The sequence below is a fragment of the Spinacia oleracea genome, chromosome 5 (genome assembly GCF_020520425.1).
Source record: "Spinacia oleracea cultivar Varoflay chromosome 5, BTI_SOV_V1, whole genome shotgun sequence".
NCBI classification, from domain to species: Eukaryota; Viridiplantae; Streptophyta; class Magnoliopsida; order Caryophyllales; family Amaranthaceae; genus Spinacia; species Spinacia oleracea.
In genome coordinates, this window is record NC_079491.1 from 14568528 (window position 1) to 14591572 (window position 23045).

A 23045-nucleotide genomic window follows, 5' to 3' on the forward strand; every position below is an offset into this window, starting at 1 on the left:
GGTCGCATACGGTTTTTTCGGATATTCGTTTCTCCCGGTATTATTATGACGTTCTAATTCTGTGAATTGATGTGCTTACAGGTTATTTAATCCTACCAAATTTGTTAGATTACTGCTGTTTGAAATTGACAGCAATTTATATGATCGACTAAACTTTAGTTTGCTCATAGGACTATTTAACTGTAACATGATCCAAAACCTACTCCAATAGTAGAAAACTCATAGTTCCCTTGCATACTGTGAAATGTATAGTTACTGACGTACTGGTGTAGTGCCCCCATCCCTTATTTGTTGTTTTAGTTATAGCAACGAGTGTTTATCTTTTGTCTTCCGTAGTCCGTTAGGTTCAGTTAGGTCGGGTCTATGCTAGGGAGCAACCTGGTGTCTCTTTTCTACTAAAAAGTTGTGGTTATAAGTTGTGGATTGATTGGTTGTACTTAAAAAATGCTAGATATTTTTGGTAAAATCTAAATGCCTTTGACTGCTCATAATTGTGCTTTGACCATATAGTTGATGACTCGGTTGATTCAGGAATAGGCGGAGTATTATTAACCTTGAGTTCAAAATTGGTAACGGTGTTTCAGTGCCTCTCCCCTTGGCAAGGTTTTCGGTGATGTTTCTGAGGAACTATCAATTGCGACTGTTATTGAAGCTTTTAATCAGGGTATCAACTTATTTGACACTTCTCCGTAAGTTCATCATCTTCCTCAAATTTGATTACCCATTTCTATATTTCTCCCCAATTTTATTAGTATTTAGATGTGTATTTTCTGGAATTTCTGGATTTGTTGTATGTTATTTTAATTGTTGCTGTACGAAAATTGATTTTTTTGTGACCCATTTTGGGGTTAGATCAGTATTTGTCACACTGAAATCTATTAGAGTGAGTTGTCTCGGGTTGGAGACTAATAGAGTGATCGCAAAATTACTCCTATAGCCAATTGGTTATGGGATGAACAGGGCTACAAGTGTTCTGACTTGGATTCCGGCCAAGCCTATTTTATAAAGTTAACATTATATACTGTAAAGATGCCGCCTTTTTCATTTGATTGGATCAATTGATTATTTAGATGATGAATCTATTTTGTGGATTTTGTTTAGGTACTATGGTGCAAAAATGTCGGAGAAAGCGCTTGGGAAATGTTTGAAAGCACTTGGTGCTCCTAGAGGAAGCTCTCTCATTGCAAAATCAGTGATGGGAAGACAACTCTACTTCACTTTGTGGTTCATGAGGTTGTCAGGAAGGGGAGACGGTGTGTTATGAACCGCAACAACATCTTAGCCAGAACTAACATAACAACAGTCACAGAAACTCAACCTCAAACCAAAACCCAAACCCGGAGGAATCCAAGTCAAAAGAGTAACAAGAAAAAGAGTCCTTACAGCTAGGATTACCTGTTGAAGGGGGTTAAGCTCTGAGTTCTCAAATGTTAAGAAAGCAGCCACCCTGATTTCATTTTAGAATTTAGACCATTACTTTGAGGTAGACTTAAATAATTAGTCTGTATTCCTCAGCTTTTGTTTTAGAACACAGTTCTTATCAGTTTACTGAGTTTTCATTTTACTTTATAAGATCAAAAAAAGGTCCTTAGATCGCAAAATATTTCTTGGTATACTATATACTGATATAGCACAATTTTTAGTTTTTTTTAATACCACGCACGCATCGCGTGCATATAAGACTAGTAATAATAAGGTGAAGAGAACACAACCTAAATATAAAATGTGTATAAGGATAAAATGAGTATTTAGTGTGTTGTGATCTGAGCACACCAAAAAGAATATGACATCATGTCATAAAAGAAAATGGTGCAACTAATATGCGACTTTCAAATAACACAAATGGTGCAATTAATAAAAAAACGGAAGAGTACGAAATTCCGATGATGGTAATGTCAGAAACAACCCCCTAGTGACAGACCCATGATTTCAAATGAAGGGGAACCCATTATTAACTAATACTCCATACAACAATATACGGAGTACAACGTTGAGGAAAAAATATTTCTAAAAAAGTGATTTTTAGTAAGAGTTGTCCCAACAAAAAGTTAAAATTAGTTACGAGCAAAAATTGTGAGGAAAATGAGTTGACAGAGCTACACTCAAAAATCAAAATAATGCTCAGAAGGAAAATCAATTTTGCGGGAGACGTGAGGAATAATTTGTGTCGAACCATACATACACCTTGAGTTAAATTTGAGTTAAAATCAATTCCCTTATTGAATATTCTTTATTCAATAAGGGAATGGTCATAATCAACTTTATTCTCTGAAATGTCAAACAATCATATTAAGAAATCCAAGAAAACCTTATTCAAAATCTCAGAAATGGGCTTGGGTACTAGCTCTTTAAAAAGAAATGAATAGTAGAACCGTTATTACCACCATTAGCGGTTTTAATAGTAGAACCGCTATCACCTTTAGGCGTTAGTAAAAAGCGCTAATAAGATTAACGTTTTTATTAATAAAACCACTATCACAACATTCACAATGGGTGGATCTGATGTGAGTCTCTTTTACTAAGTCCCTAGATTTTCTTTTGGATCAAAATCGACTTACATGTTGGATCAAGTTTCGATGAAACATATCAATTACGGAGTAAAAGCTGTAAGCTTATGGCGGTGTTGTATTCCACGGCAAGCATCTTCTCTCCTCTCCCCTTCTAATTTTAATTTGGTTTGTGAATGAATTAAAGGCTTTGAATTGGTTAGGTCTATGGTTAATTAATGGAAATTGTGTGCAACAAGATTCTATAAGATTTGATTCCTTGCAAAAGATTTGAATACAAGTATAATACTCCTACCAAATATGAGTACAAGACAAAGTCACTATTCAAAAAAAAACATAAAGATAACGTATATTTAAGTCAATTTCGTATATCAAGCACTACATCAACATACACCAACATTACACTCTTGCAAAATCGAATAACAATGTTCTATCAAATAATTTTTTATGAGATTCCTATATACTTAGTATAAGATTCTCTAGTGGGCTAAACAATTATTAAAGAAGCTTTTTTTCTTATAAGAAAAAATTGATAAGTTGCAGAAAGTGAAATCTAATAATTTATGTACTACTCCTTCTGTTCCATACTTTTCCTCATGTTTACATTCATATAGTCAAAGTTTAAAAAATTAGACCGTAATTAATAGTATAATTAAAAGTAAAAATAGTAACTAGCTTGTGGGATATCATTGGATTCGTTTCAATTTAAATTTTCTAAATATCATTTTTTATAAATTTTACTAATGCAAAATTAAAATATGAACGGTCAAAGTAGTACATTAGAGACCGCACATAATGGAAAAATGAGGAACACTATAGAACGGAGGGAGTACTATGCTACTCATATTAACATGGGTTCTACGTTACAATACTAACTATCTCCTTATTGGTCTATTAGTGCAAAATGATATCACTTGTATTTAAAATGACCTTGTGCAAAATGATGTCAAATGTATCCCAAAATGATATTAGTATTCCCTTAAAAAAAATGATATGAGTATCACCGATAACAAATTTATTAGGAGTAATTTACACAAAGTGTTTTTTAGAAAAATAAGGAATAATTTACATAAATCACAAAAGTTATATGGATTTTTTTTTTTAAAAAATTATTCTTGGAAGGACTGATGTTTCAGAAAGTAGAATATTTTCTTTTTGACGGGAGAAAATAGAATATTTTTTAGACTATACTGTAATATATTAAAAGTGTTCATAAACAAGTCTATATGATACCGTCACTAATTCAAATAAAATTTCACTCCCTCTCATCTTTTTCAAACCAAAATACATATATAAGAAGTAGGGGCAATTTAATACTAATAAATAAAAAAAACTGTCACATATAACGAAACAATTAATAGATAATATGTAGTAACATGTGTCATCGCCCTAGCCCAAAATATAGCATACACGAGTAAGTAAATTAGTTACCGTAGATTACTTTCGAATAGAAATGACTTACTGAAAAAAAATATTATATGGATGAAAATATTTATTTATAAATTACCAAAAAAAAAAAAAGTTATTTAATTATATTATCTAATTTAATTTTATCCTATGATTATCAAACCTAAATGATAACTTTCTCCTACGATGACCCCCCTTTAAAATAGAAAAGGAAATAGGGGCGATGTATCTGTATGCTTCATGGCTTTGATTGTAGTCATTGTACTCAGTCAAGGTGGAATTGATGTCATAATAATAAAATATCTTTATGAGAGAAATGCACTTGATATTTTTTTTGGTGTAAATTGCACTTGATAGTTACACTCAATCACCCATTTATAATATTTTTTTTACAAATATGGAGTACTCTATCCGGCCACAAAATATTTTCTATTTTACGTTTTGGGGTTTTTAAAACCGTTTTCTACTAGTTATACACTTTCCACTTTTCAAGAAAATTATATTAAAAGAACAATAAAAAAGAAAATAAAGCAAGATTATTTTTTCTTACCCAAATTTATTACAATCATCCATTCATCCACCATACACCTTTATTTAATTTTTAAATTTTTAAATTTTCAATAACAATCCTTTACTTTTTCTCATTCTCTCAGCATGTACATTGGGGCTATTGGAGTGGCTGTCCAAGTAGCTCTCTAAGTAGCTCTCCAACAAGAACTAGCTCTTGGCCAACATTGGGGCTCTTGAGTGGTTCTTGAGGAGCTCTTGAGTAGCTCTTCATGGAGAGCTACTTCAAGATAGCTCTTGCCCAAGAGCCTTCCAAGAGTTGGTTCTTGTTGAAAAACGAGGAGTAACTTTTTTAAAGTAGATAGTAACTTTGGGTAAAAATACAATTAAGTAGTAACTTTTTTACATTTTATATTTATGATTCAATAAAATGAAAAACTAATATGTTTAATTTTTTTTACAGAAAATCTACAATAATGGTTACTTTTTCTGCAAATGGTAAAAAAATATTGGAGAGCTCATTTGAAGAACCAACCAATGTTGGGGGTTTTTATGAATGAATTCTTGAGTGTATCTCGTAGAGAGATAATGGTAGAGAGAGAGTGGAGATCCCTCCAAGAGCTCTTTTAAAGAGCCAACCAATATACGTGCTTACATACCAACTTATTACTTTTCTTACCCACAGAATTACAGAAACAATTTTTTTTTTTTACGATAGCCGATAGGAAATGTTTAGTGGAACATTGCTAGTATACTAGTATAGTATATTTTCCTCAATCTTAATTTGCATTTTATTATCAGTTTTAAAACAAACTTTTCCAAGAAATCATAAAATTATTTTGTGTTTGTTTTCAATTTCTATTTTCTCAACAATCTTCCCATTCCTCATCAATGGCGTCTCCTGAACCCCACCACTCCCCCTCTCTAAAAATTCGTGTTTTCTCTTTTTAAACCACAAATCCAATAAATTCCCATTAAAAAGAATCTCATTCGAAGTGAATTTCGTTACAATTAAGAACCCTGAATTTTGGTTATCCTGGATTAAAAAAGTGTGTAAAATGAGAGGAAGAAGACATGCGATGAGCTGGAGAAAAGTGGCGCAGTCTGCACAAGGGTTAGCAGCGCATGGTTTGCTATTCACTTTCACCCTTTTGCTTGTTCTTAAGCTTGATCACATCACCTCCTGCTCTTGGTGGTTCGTTTTCACCCTTCTGCTTCTTCTTGTTTTTCTTTTTAATTATTATATGTTCGTGATCTTTGAATATCCAGGGCCGGACTCGGAGGTCCATGATATAATAATTGCGAAATATTACACCTCTATTCAATTAACCATGCTTTGATTCTTTGTAATTTATCATGTTAAACTTTCTAAATTTGACTGTTTGTTTATTATGGGTATATGGTTGATTCTGCACTTTCTTCTTCTTCTTAATGGGGCTCTTTTTGTTGTTTAGATTGCTTTATAGTGTGATAAATCCAAATGGTTTATTGGGTGATAGTTCTATTTAGCTAGCTTTTTAACATACTTGTCAAGTGGTCAAAGAATTTGGTGGGTCTCTAAAAGTTAGAAACTGGAAATCAAATGGTGTTTGAAATTGGCATAATCTCTCTATATTGGGACAAGGAATCTATTATTTTGTTATGGACATAGTATTAGATAATTAGAGTTGACCACTAGTTTCTACATTTGTTTGATTGTGGATTTCATTTCCTTTTACTTAAATAAAACCAAACTTTGAGCGAAAAAAGGGTTGGCGCCTGTGGCTCAGTTTTTCTTAGTTTCTGATAAAATTCTTTCTTTGCATTGCTTGTTTTGTGTAAATGAACACATAATATGGGTTACATTCTCAAGTTTGAGACGAAGAAACCATTTGAGGAATGAATTTTATTTTGTTTACCTGTTTGAAATCATTGCCCTTATGGATCAAATGGGTGTCTATAAATTTTCTGCTGTATGAGTGAAACATATGTACTTAGGTAAATTCCTTGGTTTATTGCTTACAAGAGACTTGTTATTCTCATTTTAGGTTGAATTCCATAATTCTTTGAAGTTGCCTCTTAGGATGGTTTGTATAGAGTATCTAGTAGTAGTGTTGAGATAAAGCTTACCGTTGCTTTTCAGTCCTTCAATTTTCCGGGTGCTATTCTGCTCGTCGTATTATGTTAAAGTTTTCTTCCCCTAGGTTGTTGTAGAAGTTCCTGTATACTTTAATTGATTTATGAAGTAAAGATATTTTACAGATTCTTTTTTTTTGTTTTGACTTGATCTAATTTCTATGATGAGTTATGGTCTTGTGGAAAAAGATTGACCTTGACATACTGGGAGAGGTTGGGAGGGTGGGGGGGTTCGAGGCCTTGTCAGGAAGAAGAAGCACTTTCTGAGTTTCTGAACACTGTGACCAGAATGATAGTAGGACTTCAGGAAAGAACAGCTCCATACAGGTGTAAATTAACAGTTTAATACTTCTTATCTTGGATGTTATTCTCTCCTTGTGCCTTCTCAAATTATATAGAACTTCCAACTTTAGTTCGTATGCTAAACCTGAATTAAAAGCGGCTTCTTTGACCCTTATGAGCATTTCTCGGAAAAGGCCTCTTGTCATGTAGTCCATCATCGGGATAGAAGAGTCTTTTATTAGCCGAGTTTCATTGCCTTTCCATCAATATGATCATGTCGCTCAAAAACTGGAAATGTATATTAGCATTCTTAAACCATTTGGTGCTAAAATTATTAGGAGTGGCTGCCCATGGCTCTGTATCACTACGAAGGACTTAACTTTTCCAAAAAAGTCTTCTAGTAATTGAAACAAGGGAGTATAAAAGGTACAAAATTCTGTAGAGGCCACAAAACAATGGCTCAATGTCCTCAGATATATTGTTCTATTCTTACAAGTCAACCAGTGAAGGATTCTTCAAATTTGCATTTTGAGTTCTTGTGTTTGACTTCAAAGGCAGGATAGATGAATTTGGCATGCTAGTTTTCTTCAGCTGTCTCTTGTTTTGAAGGCTTTTGGTCATGGTCAACATTGACAAACTTTTCCCTACCATTCCTCAATGGATACTTTCTTTTTGTTAAATTTATGTTGCGCGCATAACAATGAAAGAAAAGCTTGACGAGTTGAATAAGTTAAAATTCAGCGATTAGCGAATTTTGGGACTTCCTACAAGTAGAAATTCGATCAATGTTTGCACTTTGTAATGTACTATGCCTATAATTTTCTATATTGCATTCTTGGAGTTGGCAATTTAGCTGAGTAAAAATTATGTGTGTTACTGTGTTCATTTACCTGTGTACTAATCCTAATAGACGTGCATATTGGAAATAACGTTCACACCTAGTTAGAGGTAGGCTGCACCATTGTGTTGCTGTTGTTGTAGTTGTGATGACGGACATATTAGCATGTACAAAAAACTGTTGGATCTCATCTAATTGTTTCCATGTCATGATGCTGTAATGTGATCATTCGAATATTTAGGATAACCTATTTGTTTCTTGATTTGACAATTTTCTTTGTGATTAATATTACCATTGCTAATCTTTGCATTTTGGCGAAAACTTGGTCGCGTGAGCTGTTTGATAGAGTTGTGATTTTCTTTAAACCTTGCTCTTTTGTGGGTGACTATACTAGGAGAGGAAAGCGGAATCAGTTTTAAACTATGATCTTTTTAAGTTGTTTCATCTTGCAGTCTTAGCTTATATATGTAGGCTCTGAATTCTTGTGTGAATTCTAGTTACATGTGTGCGTTATGTTGCAGGACTGTCTTTTTTCCCATATGGCTGTTTCATGCTGTTGTTGCTCGTGGAAGGTTCTCCTTACCTGCCCCTTCTGTTCCAAATGATCGTCATGTATACAACTTCCTCCAGTTTTCTAGATTTAGCTACTTTGAGAAGCCTGGCGGTATCGTTTGTTAATAAATTAATGCTTATGTTAACATATAACTAAAGTATGTCCTCCAATAACAGTGGGCACCTTGTCATGCTGTTGTTGCCGCACCATTAATCATTGCATTTGAATTGCTCCTATGTGTATATCTCGAGAGCCTTTCTGGTATGTCTTGAATCTTTCATCTTGTTGTGCCTCTTATTTTTCTCTTTGTTTTCGTACAAAGGAAGAAGGTTATTGCATGACATGTCAAAAGTAGGTGCGATGCAGTTAGTTTGACTTTTTTTTTTATCATTTACATTGGGATTTTTTGTCATTTAACACCTTGAAAAAATCAGTTTTTGTAATTTAACACCTTAATTTTTATTATATTTAAACACCTAAAAAAACAAAAAAATTTAGAAATGGACACCACTTAACGATCTTCGTTAGGAAAAACCTTGGTTTTTAAGTCTATGCTATACTTCCAAGCAATAAGAAGGAGTTGTCTACCATCAAATCATACCTTGAAAACTATAACATAGTTAAAAACCAACGCTTTTTCTAACTGAAATCGTTAAATGGTGTCGATTTCTAAATTTTTTGTTTTTTTAAGGTGTTTAAATATAATAAACATTAAGGTGTTAAATTTCAAAAACTGGTTTTCTTAAGGTGTTAAATGACAAAAAAACCTTTACATTGCAGTTAATTTCCTATTGGTGGTAATGAGTATTAAGTACCTTATCTAATTTTGAGGGATTTTGCTAGTAACTCTGCTTATTGATTCTGTGACAGTTAATAGTGTTGCCGCTGTGAGCCTGAAGATTGTTTTCTTTCCTTTGTTGGCTTTTGAAACAGTAATTTTGATTGACAATTTCAGGTACTAACTCTAATTACCCAAAGTGTCTTAATATTAGAAGTGACAATTAAAGTGTGATTTTTCTATGTTACAAAAAGTCTAGCTCACGCGTTTTTCATTAACGTCAAGCCAATGTAAGAGAAATTTATGTAACATGGCGGAATTGTTAGTTCGTTCACCTGCCTTCGAGTAATTGTTAGCTTGTTTACCTGTCTATAAGGGTTCTGTTTTGAGAGACTTTTCAATTGCGACAAGCAAATTTCCGTACAAATACTTCAAGGGACAGGGGTGGTTGACCATAGAATACAAATTGTTGTAGGCTAGTCACGGTTTGTGTAGTAGTTTTAATGATTGAGTTGGAAGAATTCTTTATGGAACTCACAAATTGTTAATTTTTAAATGTGGCTCTGATGCATTTTGGAGAAGGGGATTTGAGACGTAGAATATTGTATCAGGATTCAAGTAGATGGGGACATGGGGTTGATGACTATGGAAGTATCTTAGGGGTAGAAATTGTACGCTTTGTTAGATGCTTAATGGGAGGATGCTTGTTGTGAAATATTAACTGACTAAGAAGAAAAATGCATGCTGAAGTTACTTGAAGGCCAGTCGATGTGGCTTTTCTCTTGTCCATTTAAGGGTCGTTCAGTAGGAGGTAATAAATTGCAGTAATAGTGATGGATTTGTGTGAAATTTTGTGAGAAAAATCTCATGTCAATGTGTCATGGTAATGGAACACAGTCACCGCTCTCAAATGTGGTTGTGAGAAAAATGCATACTTGAGACGGAATTACATTAACATGGACCTTGCAATGAGGTTTTCCTTGCAAACTTACATGGAGACTCATAATCATTACTATCATTTATAACTGGCAGACAGGGTTTCGTCCCCCCCCCCCCCCCATCTCAAATAACATGGTTTCCATAATAAACCTTGGTGTAAAATTACGCCATACCAAATCAACCAAATTTCTCTAACCGGTCTGTGTTGGCCGGGCGGGAGAGAGGGGGGGGGGGGGGGGGAGGGCGTTAGATGTTCTCACATTTAATATTGCAGAGATATTTTCCTTAGACCCTTGGTTGGCTTAAGATTCTGAAGTGTCTGCCCCACTATTCCATCGGGATATCTTTTGTTGCCTGAGATGCCAATGAACGTAGTAGCAAATAGCCAAATATGTTTGTTGCCTTCAACAATGTTTTCTGCCAGCTGTCTTCAAATAAAACACTGATGCACTTGAAGCGAATTATAGTGCTTCCCACCTAATTGTGATGTTATATTAACTTTTGACCGTTTGGCTCTTGTCACAGAATAAAATACAAGGAGAGAAGTATCACTTTCCTGGAACATTATGATTATGATGCCTTTATGATTCAGTTGTCCTGGAGCCGACTTTTCCTTTCATTGGTTTTTGTGGAGAAGTTGGTCTAATAAGATACAGCTAATTGATTTATTTCTGTTCTTATGATCCCTTTTGAAAGCACTATCGGCCCTTCGAGTTTTTTGTATGACCTACGTCATGAATAAGATTCAGTTAATTTCACTTGATATGCGTGTGACTAATGTGAGCTGTTGGACAGTCTGCTTGCTCCTTAGGCTTATGTTTTTATCCTTCTTGACTATGCCCATTTCCACCTATTGCATTATCTGAGGTGTGAATGTTCTTACAGAATGTGCAGAGCTTTAATGCCCGGAGATGAAGAAAGTTTGAGTGACGAAGCAATATGGGAGACACTTCCAGTAAGTTTTCTTATCTGTGTAGCAAATGTTTAACATCTTCATGGGCATATAACTTTTTAATGTAATTATCTGGTCACATTCGACGCGCTATCTAACTTGCTCTTTATTGCCGAGGAAAATAATAATGGGACATCTTGAACAAAGTATCTGAACAAGATCTGAAAAAATTTACAATCATAACAGTTACTAGAGCGTTAGGGAGCAAAATTTTGGGAAATTCTTTGAAGGAATCCCAACTAAGCTAGTAGTTGAAGATATGGAAGAAAGGGCGTAGTAAACACTAGTACACTACTATACTGTGATCATAACCCAATTTTGAGTGATCTACGCTGAATTGATGGTCTTACAGCTGATTTACCTATGTTAGCCATGAGATAGATGTACTGTAGTGTAGATAGCTTTAATGTGTATCAAACTTCCATCTTTCCGGTGATTCTTTAATTGAAATTGATTGTTGAAATTTTAGTAGACCCTTCCTCATTTGTTAGTTTCTCAACCTTGATATTTTTTTACTGCAGCATTTCTGGGTTGCTATCTCCATGGTTTTTTTTCTTGCTGCAACACTGTTCACCGTCTTAAAACTATCTGGTACAATCTTTCTCCTTACCCCTTCTAATATGGTTCTTTCTAAACCGATATTCATTTAGAAATTACTTTGCCTAGTTGGAAGTGCATTTTATATTGCTCTGAAAGTCTTAATTGTTGAAAAGGATAAAAGAATTATAAATCTCAATCCAGTAGAATTTATTTTAGAAATATATACCCAGCATTTCTTATTTTTGTTAGGTACTTTGTATTACTTTTTAAGTTTTTAGTAGTGTAGCTTGATGACTTAATCTACATACCGAGTAATAAATTTCCAATGGTGAAAAGATCACCTGCTCGCTGAGGGATGGACTGGAGGGTATCTAAATAACTTCCATTATGACATTGAGCAAATGCAACAGATCGGGTTAGAAAGTTGTGTAGTTTTCAACAAGTAATAAATAAGAAATGAAAAACCATTCTGGTGTTGGGAATAAAATTGGTGATTGATGCGACTATGCGAGAAATGAAAAAAAAACTATCAGACTGCAAATGCATTTTAATAAAAGTACCTAATTGAGTGAGATAAAGGTTGCTGGAAGTGTCTATGGAGTCATGCTTTGAATGAAGGGAATCATTGAAGGGATAATAGACAAATAGTGAAATAGGGTTTTAAGTTGGAGGTGGTGGTACTTGAAAAAAGAGGCAGTGATGGGGGTAATCCAATTACCATAGGGCAGGGGTTGGTTATTATTTCCCTCATTTGGGTGTAATTCTATTACCTTGTCTCCCTTCTAATCCCCTCTCTTCCACCAAATACTTGCAACCATCACCTCCTCCACTCATCCACAACCTATTTCTTTGATTTCTGTTGCCCCCTTTATTAATTTCCCCATTCCAAGCATACCCTTAAATCCTAAATGAATGTAAAGCTGGGGTAGAATAAGGAAAGAGTCAAGTTGATGTACTATATTCTGCCTCTGATGCTGTTCAAGTTTATCAATGTAGCATACTTGGTTTTGGTCAAAGCCAAGTCTTTTTAGAATCAGTTGATGTAGCGTGCAATTTAAGCACCTTTTTTGATACTTTTTACTAGATCTTTGAAGCAGAAGTTTCAATGTACTAGATCCTATACATTCCTGAATCAGTGATAGGGCTGATGCAAGTTCGCAATCAGCTGTACAGCTTAAGCTTCTGGAGTTGTGATGCAATTCCAAAAGTTAGGTTACTGGACTTGAAGTAAATGAGTAATTACTTAGCTTGGATAGAAATGGACACGAAAATGGAAATAGGGATCAGAGTTTTTGAATTACTTGTAGATGAACAACTTAAAACTGAACAGAGAGGTGTTTTTTTTTTCTTTACTACGAAGCAATTCTTTTCAGTATGGATTGTTTTTAAAATAAATTCTTACAACTTGCTTGACATATACGTTTATGAATAGCAATTAGTTCTTATGCAATTTTACATGAGATTTTTTGCAAGACTGTAATAATATAATTCTGCTACCTAGTAGGCTAGTACAGACTACGGAATACATATTTTCTGTCTTCATTGATTTTATTTTAATGTTTTTTAGTATCACTCATCCCTACACCTCTAGGTGTTGTACATGAAGATGAGATTCAATGAAGAAAAACATACAAGTGCTGGTGGAGATGCATTATCACCTCCATTCACATTAGAATCCATGTGAAATAGGAGTACAAGAAAATGATATTCTCGTTTTTCAAATTTTATTTATGACCTTGTTCCATTAAACCCATAGTTTCCTTAAGTGTGTCTATAATAGGACTAAAGAAATTAAGAAAATGATGTATTAGCTCAGTGTTACCTAATTCTCTAATCACCCCACGAACCGCGAACCAAATAAACGAATTATGACCTGAAAATGGTACAATTTTGGTCTAATTTAGCAAATTAGGTAGCGAATTGCGTACCCGTACCCAGTCTCATAATTAGCTTAATATTAGCCCTTCCTTTATGTTATCTCCTGTACAGCTGTAGCCTTTTTACTTGTCAACATTACTTCTCCCCTTTCATTGACTGTTCTTCTTTTTTGTTTATTTATCATATGACCTTGAGACTTGTTCTTCCCTCTCTTTCTCCAGCCACCATGATCTGCCAAAAGCTACAAGAAAAACACCGCAGATTCTAAATTCTTCTGGCTCCCTTCCTCTCAAACTGAAGTTCACAGTTTGGTGTTGTAACGATATTAAGAATAGTTATTAAATGTAGAATAAAAAAGAAAAAGTGAGTTGAAGTTAGATAAAGTGTTAGGAAAAGGAGAAAAGGTAAGTAGGTGCAAAAAAGATGTAATTTGGGACAAACTAAAATGGCTAGTGTGAAGTTCATTTTAGGATGGAGGGAGTAATTAGGATGTATTGCAAGATTCTTAAAATTGAGATTAAAGGGAGTGGCTAATTGGTAAGTTGGAACAACCCATTTCTTAGTAATTTTTCTGGTGGTTGAACCGCACTTACCATCTAGATAGTGATCAAATTTCGGAAATGGCTAAAGGTCTCTCATCCATCATTTCCCTGCTACGAAGTAAATTGTTTTTCATCAAGATAAGACATTCAGCAATTTTTGTTTTATACAACTGGTCTGGTTGACAGGAATTGGTGAAAAGGGAAATCAAGTAAAAGCTAAATAGATCACTTTCCCAGGTTTGGTTTTAATCTATGCATAAATTTTAAGAATTAAGGAAATTGATGAGAAATGTTTCTTAACAAAGTCTTACATTGCTTGCCTTCCAAATCAACATATTTTGATGAAGAGAAAGTTAACTATATTCCTTTTTAATTAGCTTGTAATGCAAATAATGTCTCTCGATTTCTACTTAATAGTGCCAATTTCTCTTCTTTTTGTTTCTTTTCTTCGCCTCTCTTTCCTCCCATTCTCTCTTTTATCCTTTTTTTTCAATCATCTTAGAAAACTAAAAAGCTGTAAGTGACCCTCGGCTGATGTGATGTATTCATCCAAATTAATCATTATTCATATCTAAAGAGGTAATAATATTAAAATATTGGGCTGATATGATGTATTCATCCAAATTAATCATTATTCATATCTAAAGAGGTAACCCACGGCAGGTCAGTTTGTGTTGCTTGGCAGATTTTACTTTTAGGTTGTGCTTTATCAATTATTATGGTAAGAGATCTGACTTAAGGGTTGGACCGTTGGAATAAACGATGATCAAGTGCACAAAATGCATTTAGCTTTTCCTTGGTAAATCTTATTTTACTATAAAAAAAAAGATTCTCTGTCTAGTTTGGTGTTGAAGTTGAACTATCTTTGTTGACAAGATAGTTAGGAGTAACTGTCTTACAGATTCCATATTAGATTAGGTCCCGTGCACGCACAAATATTATAAAATTATTATTTTGATAAATTTTTTTCATAAAGTATTTAGTGAAACATTTCTTCCCCTAAAGTTATTACATACACTCTAATTAATAATCTTGAACAACTAATTTAATCATATAATATGCAATTTTCGTCATACTTCATACGTATTACATACTTCCTCTGTATAAATACCCGCAACGTTTGATATTTTTACACTATTCACATATTCCACTTTGACTATTGTTGGTGATTTATATGTCAAATAAAACATAGTCATGTGGGATCTTTTAGATTCATCTCAATACTTATTTTCAAAATATCAACTTTTTATAATTTTTGCTTGGAGAGAATTTAAGATATTGACGATCTAAATTGTGCATTGGGATCTGTGAAAGTGACAAACGTATTTATGAACGGAGGAAGTATTTTTTATGCTTAATATTTAATAATATGCTAATTTGACCAAAAAAATTTTGAGTAAATAAATTTCCCATTATTAAATATACCGATTTGGACTAAAATAACCAAAAGTTTATTTTTAGCAAATTATTATTATATGGTATCTATTATTTCCAGTAGAGATCCTTTTTAGGAAAAATGTTTTTTTCGCGGAAAATTTTGCACCAGGAATTGACATGTGTCATTCCTGGTGTCTGTTTTAATATAAAGTTATTGATCTGCATAATGGCATGACTTTCTCACCCTATTTATACATAAGATTGTTAAGAATAGTTTCTTCCATGTTATAATAAATTTTGCTTGTTTCCTTTGGTGTACCACTTACTTAGGTCATTGAATATCATGGGACATTTATGTATGACAAGACAACAATATCAATTTAAATGTTGCTCTGCATGGAGTTGTTAACATGATTTACTTTCCGTCAATATTTGATTTCTGCATGCAGTAAGAATTACCAATTTCGTATCTTTATGCCTTAAGATTTTTTAAACCTTATCAAATTATATTCTTGCAGGTGACTTAGGTGCTCTAGGATGGTGGGACTTATTTATCAATTTTGGGTAATGTTTTTGTGCTCTCACTGTAACTTTGTGAATTAGTCAAACCCCTCCCCTCTCTCACCAAAACCTCTAGCTAGAGGTTGTCAATGTTGGGCAGGCCTAGGGGTTCCCTGCCTGACCTGATGATGTTATTGTTGGGCTTGCTAGTCTTATACCCAATGGGGCATGATCTTACCAGGTTCTCAAATCTTGGTCCATCCTGAATCCTGATGCATCAGGCTGTTTATGAGAATTTTGGCCCAGCCCTGGGCCTAACTATTTAATAACCTTTACTAGTCTACTCTAGCTATTCCTGGCCCTTTTTATGAAACATTTGCTTTACAGTGAATGTTGTTCATCATTTTTGTTATTTATGTTTTCACTTTCTTTTGCGCAGTATTGCAGAGTGTTTTGCCTTTCTTGTTTGTACAAAATGGTCCAATCCAATGATACACAGGAATTCAAGAACCATGGAGAATACTGCATCTTCAAGCACTGTTGGCTATCTTGATTGGACTGGTGGGTTAGTTGTATGCCATGAAGAGGATCAAAACCAGGAGAGCCTGTGTGGTTTGCCTGACATTGGTGGCCATATTATGAAAATTCCAATCATTGCTTTCCAAGTCCTCCTTTGCATGCACTTAGAGGTACATATCCTTTATTGGATTGTTGTCTTGCTTGCTTGTGAAAATAAATGAACAACCCTAGTATCTGTTTTACTTATATACTCCCCATTTTTTGTTTGTTTCATATTTCAGGGAACTCCTACTGGTGCTAAAAATATCTCTGTTCCAGTTCTTTTTTCACCTTTGTTCCTTTTGCAAGGTGTTGGAGTTTTATTTTCTATTTCAAGATTGGTAGAAAAAATCTTTCTCTTACTGCGTAGTGATGCTGGACAAGGGTGGTATTTTACCTTTTCTGCAAAACTTTATGACTGCCTTGCATTTATGCACCATGGTTCAAGGTGATGATAACTCTAATATAGTTCTCATTGCATCTGGTTATTAAACCTGAAAAAAGAATGACAATCTCTTTTTTCCGTTTTGTTTATTGTGAAATAGGCTACTTGGCTGGTGGTCTATTGACGAGGGAAGTCGGGAGGAACAAGCAAAACTTTTGCATGAAGGGGCATCTGGGTCAGTACCTTTCCTCCAATATATTGATGCAATTTGTGGTTTTAGTCTCTTTTTGTTTGTATGTGATGCACCCTTTATCCTTCCTTATATTATAGTCAGTCACTTGGTCCTACTACTTGAGGATATCTCGAAAAAGGTTTCATTTTTGTAAGGCCAGTACATTATGCTTGTAATTTCAGGAGTACGCCGAGTCGCCAGTTAGTGGTTCTCGCTTTCCCTTACCAACTTGAGTGTGTTGGATGTGGCACATATCATTTATTGATTGGAAGGTGGCCATGTGGCATACTGCTAGGAAATTCCAATATATGGGGTTAGTGACTTAGTTGGCTGCTTGAGTCATGTAACCGAGTTGAAGGCTTAGAGTTGAGTGAGTGGTATACATGCTAGGCTGTTTTGTATGATGAACTAAGGGAAATGGGCAGTTTGAAGGTATTCTGGTAAATTAAAACCAATCCTTTATTGTAGCTGGAAGATACAACGTGACTATTGTTTCCGGATAGTGTAGTCTTCTATGAGCAGGTTGTTTTCTAGTTGCCTTTTATATATCTCACTGAGGGCGGGGGGGTTCATTGCAAACAATGCCAGCTAAAACATAAAGTCATAAGGCTGTTTTCAACAAAAATAAAGATGAAAATACTTTTAATGTTGAGACTTTAATCAAATATAGGTAGTTATTAGCTCTTCAGCTGATCTTTTGTTTAATTCAGGTACAACACCTTCAGCAGTTATCCACCTGAGATTGTGAAGAAAATGCCAAAGAAGGATCTGGCTGAGGAGGTGAATAGCCGTCTCAGTAGCCAACTTTAATACAGTTCTGGAGTTATGATTTTTTTTTCCCTGATTCAACCAGTCCTCTCCTGGAATTGTGTTATCTGTATTATTCAGGTTTGGAGACTGCAGGCAGCTCTCGGCGAGCAGACTGAAATAACCAAATATAGCCAACAAGAGTACGATAGATTACGACATGTAAGATTCTCAAGCTTATCATAAATTAATTACCGAGTAGTTGACAATAGGCCTGAATATTACGTGACCAGAATTTTGCCGAACTGAATCGGATCCAAACGCCCCATTTACCACCTTTAATTTGAGATTGTGTTCTCTGTCCTATTTACTCATGCTGTCGTTGATTTTGCATGTAATACAAACAAGTTGAGCCATTTCTGAGAACTTATTTGGTGAATTACATTGATTGTGTTCACAGCAATGACACTATAGGTTTTTAATTTGAACCAGGACAAAGTTCTATGTCAAATATGCTTTGAGAGAGATATTAGCATTGTGCTGCTTCCCTGTAGGCATCGGATCCTGTGCAGGTTCTTATTCTTTTCTTACACTCAAGCTAGTTCTATATTGCTGTGCCTTTCTATACTCTTATTCATTCCTTCCTTTTCTTGACTGGTGCAGTGTCTGCAGCCCAAAGTGCAATAAATGTCCAGTTTGCCGGGTCTCTGCTGACGACAGATTAGCCGTATATGATGTATAGTTATAGGTGATACTATTATACTTGATGGCCATGTAATGTCCGAAAAAAGAAAAACTTCCATACTGGTTAGGTTCAATTAGAGCAGCTCGGTGTTTTTCTTTTTTAATCTTTCATTGATGTAAATATGACAGTAGCTTGGATCACATTGTTCTTGAGTGATCTTAATTAAAGCTCTTTTAAAGTTAATGATAAATTCATGGCTTTAGAATTAATAGTAGTACACTGTTTAGTGTTTACCATACATATAACATTACAGAAATACAACCAAATGTCCAATAAATTTGGTCTCCATTTATTCCACTACATTCTTCTGAAGAATCAATACTATCATATATAATAACCCCTGATTATCCTCATCACAGAAAATAATCCTGCTAACTGATTATGCAACAGACAGGGTGATAGCGTACGCCTCAGATACAGGCAGTTTTATGCCATCTGCACTTCCAGTTGCTGGTTTTTCGGACATTACACGGCCATCAAGTATGCCCGATACAAAATCATCGAAACAGTCATCAATGGATCGAAATGGCGTATCAGGGTAAAGAGACGTTGCTTCCACATCAGTAGGTCTGTCCAACGCAAAGTTTATCTGGCAGCCTTGGATGAAAATGTCATGGGTAAATGCTGCAACTATACTCTCAGGGATTCGCATTTCTGACATTATTATTCCATACAGAAGTTTAGTTTGCTTTATAATTCTTATTCATAGTCATAATCTGCATATTGAGTACTGGTAATGTAGCGAGATCTTACCATTAGCAGCATTGAGTAGATCATCTTCTGTGATGGTAACTCGAGGAAGGTTGCGATTAATTTTCTTCTCCCACAAGGAAGCGAGTTCATTTATGCTCAAGAGGTTGTTGGGTGGTCGGAAATGAACTGCTTTGTTGATCGTCCGGTTATCGTTTATCACCTTCATTGTTAGTCTTCCTATATCAGTACCCGCCACAAAATATGCTGCACAATGTGACTAGCATTATCAATTCAAGTAAAAATTGAAATCAAATGCTATGCAAGACCTAAAACGGCGTTGTTCTATTCACCTAGTTTACCCTGATCAAGTTAGCAGGCAAGACCCTTTGAGAAAGGGGGGAGGGTAAAGGAATTTCCTTCTCAAAGTGCCTCCTAGAGTCCTTGTGGGGTTCGGTCGATACGAGTCAAAGAGTTAGGTGGAGTAATTTGCATTGTCACATGTTTTTTTGCTAACTACCCCATACCCCCCCCCCCCCCCCCCAACAATATCTTCCTAGAAAACTTTAACTTCCTAGAAGACATTGATTCTTAGGAACCAAATTATTATTGTCTACCCCATAAAAATGCAATTTGAAGTTGACATTTTGCACAATGTTGTTACTCTTATTGAATTCATTCTAATATTGGTACACATTTGGTAAAAGTTCCTTTCATCATTAAAATATGGTGATTCTAAAAAAGTTTATAAAATCAAGGTGGTAATTTTTTAAAAAAATATGCGAAGTATATAAGGTGGTATTTTTCATAGTTGGAACATTTTAAGATGGTAATTGCCGAAAAAATCCTAATAAAAATTCAAAATTTACGAAAGAACACGTATTTTTTCCCAGTAAAAAAAAAAAAAAAAAAAAAAACTAGGATGTGGGTGTATTAATTTTATTTACCTTTGACATTGCCATCACCATAAATATGGAAAAGATCCAAAGGAGGGAGAACATCAGCAGGATGAGTATTGTCATGATAAGGCCAAGCTGCAATGGAGTTGCAACAAATGTAGGTGTATGGAATCCCAACCTCTTCTATTGCTCTTCTTACTTGTCTTTTTTCATTGTACATTCGTAGTCCTGGTTCTACTGGATATGCCCTTTCTATGTCATGCCCAAATTCCGAAGGCAAGAATCTCTACAACCATACATCATTTTTCCACATATTATTTTATCATTTTTTTGTTCTATAAATAAATAAATAAAAGATATGCCACATGTTAATTTTTTTTTTTGTTTTTGTTTTACAAAATACAGCTTAGTCGCTAACATAAGACCAACTTAACTTATTAGTCAAAAGGTCTTGCATGCACAAGGTGTACAATAAATTTATTGTGCACCAATATAACTTTTATCCAGTTTTCTCTAACCTTTACTCGGTTTTCTCTAACTTTTATAGTATTAAAAAAAGTTAATAGATAAACATTTTAAAGTATTAAATGATTAATTTTATACATTATTAGTGATTTTGAAGAAATATTTTTTATTAAAATGGAAAATTTTATTACTAAAAAGTAGATAACTTTTACATATACATGCAAGGGTAACTTTTAAGCATCTTACGTCAACTTTAACTTCGGTGTACAATATTTATCGTACACCCCATGTAAATAAGAATTTGTGCTTACTTTTTTGGATGACAGAGTGAATTTCTTTAAAACACAACTTTTTTTAGGAAAAAAAAAAATCAGAGCACAAAAGGAATTAATAACCTTGACAGTTCCAACAGATTTGATTGCAGTAATGAGTTGAAGCTGGTCTAAAATGCTTTTACCACCAACCGCTGAAATCACAACTTCTATCTTATGTTCTTCCAATATCTTCTCCATCAACTTCTCGTCTGTTATCGTTCCCTGCATATTTAATTTACTATTTATACAACTCATTAAAAACAAATAAAAAATGCATAAACATAATATCTGTAATTTATATTAATTGTTTTCGTGGATCATTTTTATCAAAAATTCAAGATATTTGTATGGCGCGAATAAATAACTCGTGTGTGTCCAAAATAATTATTAATTAGTTAAGTTATTTTATTTGCTTTTAAGTGTTTTCTTCTTAAATAATGGGTTTAATATTTCATTTTCAATTTCCATACTTATTGTGTTAAGAACATGCATGTTTGGTATGCATGTATCACTGCAGTTTAGCTTTTACATCCGAATTTATAAGGTTGTACGAAGTACTACGTATAAAATAAGTTCGCGTGATAATATATATACGTAATTTGAGTATAAAAACACGCCGTTATCATATTATTGATAGTGCATGGGTAGCTAGTAAATAATACTATCTCCGTTTCAAAAAGATCTTTACACTTACTATTTGCACGGACTCCGGTATAATGTTTAACTGTTAATATATCCAATTTTGTATGATAAAAAATTATAAAAAGTTGATATATAAAATACAGTTCGAGACGAATCTAACAAGATATCTCATGATAATTTTTAATAGATATAATAGTAAGAATTAATGATCAAAGTTTTGATTATTTAACACAATTTTCAAAGCATAAAGAACTTAACAAAACGGAGGTAGTACGACCTCAAACACATGCTTTAGATATAATACTCCGTACCAACTTTCAATCATATTCTGCTAAATATATGCAATATATTTACCGGAGTAGCAAACTAGGCACTAGCAATATACGTAGTAAAAGAATTTGGACTCGAGCAATACGGAGTATTAATTATTATTTCACTAATAAATTTCTAAAGTAAAATTATTTAAATTTTAACACTAACAAAATTGTTTATCAAACACTAATAAAATAAATTTAGCTTGGTTGAATATTTTTTGTTAGCTTTAATTATATTTGATTTTAATTAATTAGTTAAGGTAAGTAACATTTTTGTTTAAACATAATTAGGGTGATATTATAGAGAGCATATATAAGAGTGAGTGCATGCGTACGATAATGATGGTGGCACCCTTGTTTTGAAGGGAATGGATGGTTTGAGCCTTGGTTGTGAAGGCAGATGAACCGGACCGGACGAGTAGATAAGTAGGGCAGCCAGAGTCTAGGCAAGCTTCGGCAATGAACCGGCCTATGAACCCGGTTGAACCAATTATGAGGGTTCGACCCCCCATTGCACCGTCGGCCAGAACCGGGCCTGTGAAAGCCGTCATCTAAGGGTGTTTTTGAGAGAGGGGGGAGGTGTTGGGAGGTAGTATGTAATGTTGTTCAAGGGTTGGGATGATAATATATAGAGAACTGGAGATAACACTTTGAGCATGCAGCTAGTCAGCTATATATCTAACTAATTAAATCAGAGGATGTTGAAAGTTTTCTGTTAGTCCAAAATAATAATGTTATTACTCATTTATTTTGTGTGTAATAATTTACTTTAGTCTATGGGTCCAATAATGCATGTGTTGCATTCATTACATTTCCAACAACTAGTCATATGATTAGTCTCAAAAAAAAAATTAAAAGTTTTAATTATGATTATTACTCTTTTCGTTTTTTAAGGTTAAGTTAATCCTTTTTGGATATAAGACAAGTCAACATAAGTACGTTTGTCACATGAATATCAATGAAGAAGACACTAACATGTACTGAAGGGATTTAATAGGATAAAAGTTCATGATGGGATGATAAAGATTTAGTTGAGAGTAAACAAGTGGACATTTGGTTATTTATAAGAGTAAAATGAGGATAAACGTTGGACAAGATTCTAAAGGGGCTAACAAAATGAATAATTCAATATGAAAGAGGACACCAACATTCAAGAACAATTAAAGGGAGTATACGTAGTTCTTTCTCCACTTGTGTTATCGATCATAGGTTAATCAACAAATATATTCAAATTTATAAAGCAACATTGTTACCAATAGATTTTGCTAAGTCAACGTGCCTTAAACTTGATTAGGCCCCGCAAGTACGTCAAGCGTACGTACTAGTTTGTTGTCGTGA

General features: G+C 34.1%; 2 protein-coding genes across 3 annotated transcripts; one reads left to right on the forward strand and one right to left on the reverse strand.

Moving 5' to 3' along the window:
• The first annotated feature begins 5211 nt into the window (after positions 1 to 5211).
• LOC110789491 (uncharacterized) lies at positions 5212 to 18592 on the forward strand. Of its 2 annotated transcripts, XM_021994167.2 has the most exons (14): positions 5212 to 5616; positions 8178 to 8268; positions 8386 to 8470; positions 9080 to 9164; positions 10812 to 10881; positions 11400 to 11469; positions 15734 to 15779; positions 16156 to 16405; positions 16517 to 16722; positions 16820 to 16894; positions 17602 to 17671; positions 17780 to 17860; positions 18131 to 18210; positions 18302 to 18592. In XM_021994167.2, exons 1-14 carry the CDS (start codon positions 5480 to 5482, stop codon positions 18378 to 18380), a joined length of 1425 nt encoding a protein of 474 aa, XP_021849859.1. In that variant the 5' UTR covers positions 5212 to 5479; the 3' UTR covers positions 18381 to 18592. The 2 variants fall into 2 exon arrangements, with proteins under 2 accessions (XP_021849859.1, XP_021849860.1); XM_021994168.2 differs by lacking the exon at positions 18302 to 18592 and having other exon boundaries at positions 5219 to 5616; positions 18099 to 18210.
• On the reverse strand, positions 18563 to 22365 carry LOC110789492 (leucoanthocyanidin reductase). The gene is made up of 5 exons (XM_021994169.2): positions 22043 to 22365; positions 20833 to 20973; positions 20021 to 20258; positions 19137 to 19340; positions 18563 to 19037 (listed from the first exon to the last, which is right to left on the reverse strand). Exons 1-5 carry the CDS (start codon positions 22256 to 22258, stop codon positions 18763 to 18765), a joined length of 1074 nt encoding a protein of 357 aa, XP_021849861.1. The 5' UTR covers positions 22259 to 22365; the 3' UTR covers positions 18563 to 18762.
• Positions 22366 to 23045: the final 680 nt, after the last annotated feature.

What these genes read in the sequence shown, in the direction of transcription:
- LOC110789491 (XM_021994167.2), top strand. Translation starts at nt 5,480, where the DNA reads ATGAGAGGAAGAAGACATGCGATGAGCTGGAGAAAAGTGGCGCAGTCT. An exon ending in ATCACCTCCTGCTCTTGGTG is followed by an intron (nt 5,617 to 8,177) that starts GTTCGTTTTCAC and finishes GTTATGTTGCAG; the next exon opens with GACTGTCTTTTTTCCCATAT. An exon ending in TTGCATGAAGGGGCATCTGG is followed by an intron (nt 16,895 to 17,601) that starts GTCAGTACCTTT and finishes TGTTTAATTCAG; the next exon opens with GTACAACACCTTCAGCAGTT.
- LOC110789492 (XM_021994169.2), bottom strand. Translation starts at nt 22,258, where the DNA reads ATGACGGCTTTCACAGGCCCGGTTCTGGCCGACGGTGCAATGGGGGGT. An exon ending in AGGGTGCCACCATCATTATC is followed by an intron (nt 20,974 to 22,042) that starts GTACGCATGCAC and finishes TTAAATATGCAG; the next exon opens with GGAACGATAACAGACGAGAA. An exon ending in AATCTGTTGGAACTGTCAAG is followed by an intron (nt 20,259 to 20,832) that starts GTTATTAATTCC and finishes GTATGGTTGTAG; the next exon opens with AGATTCTTGCCTTCGGAATT.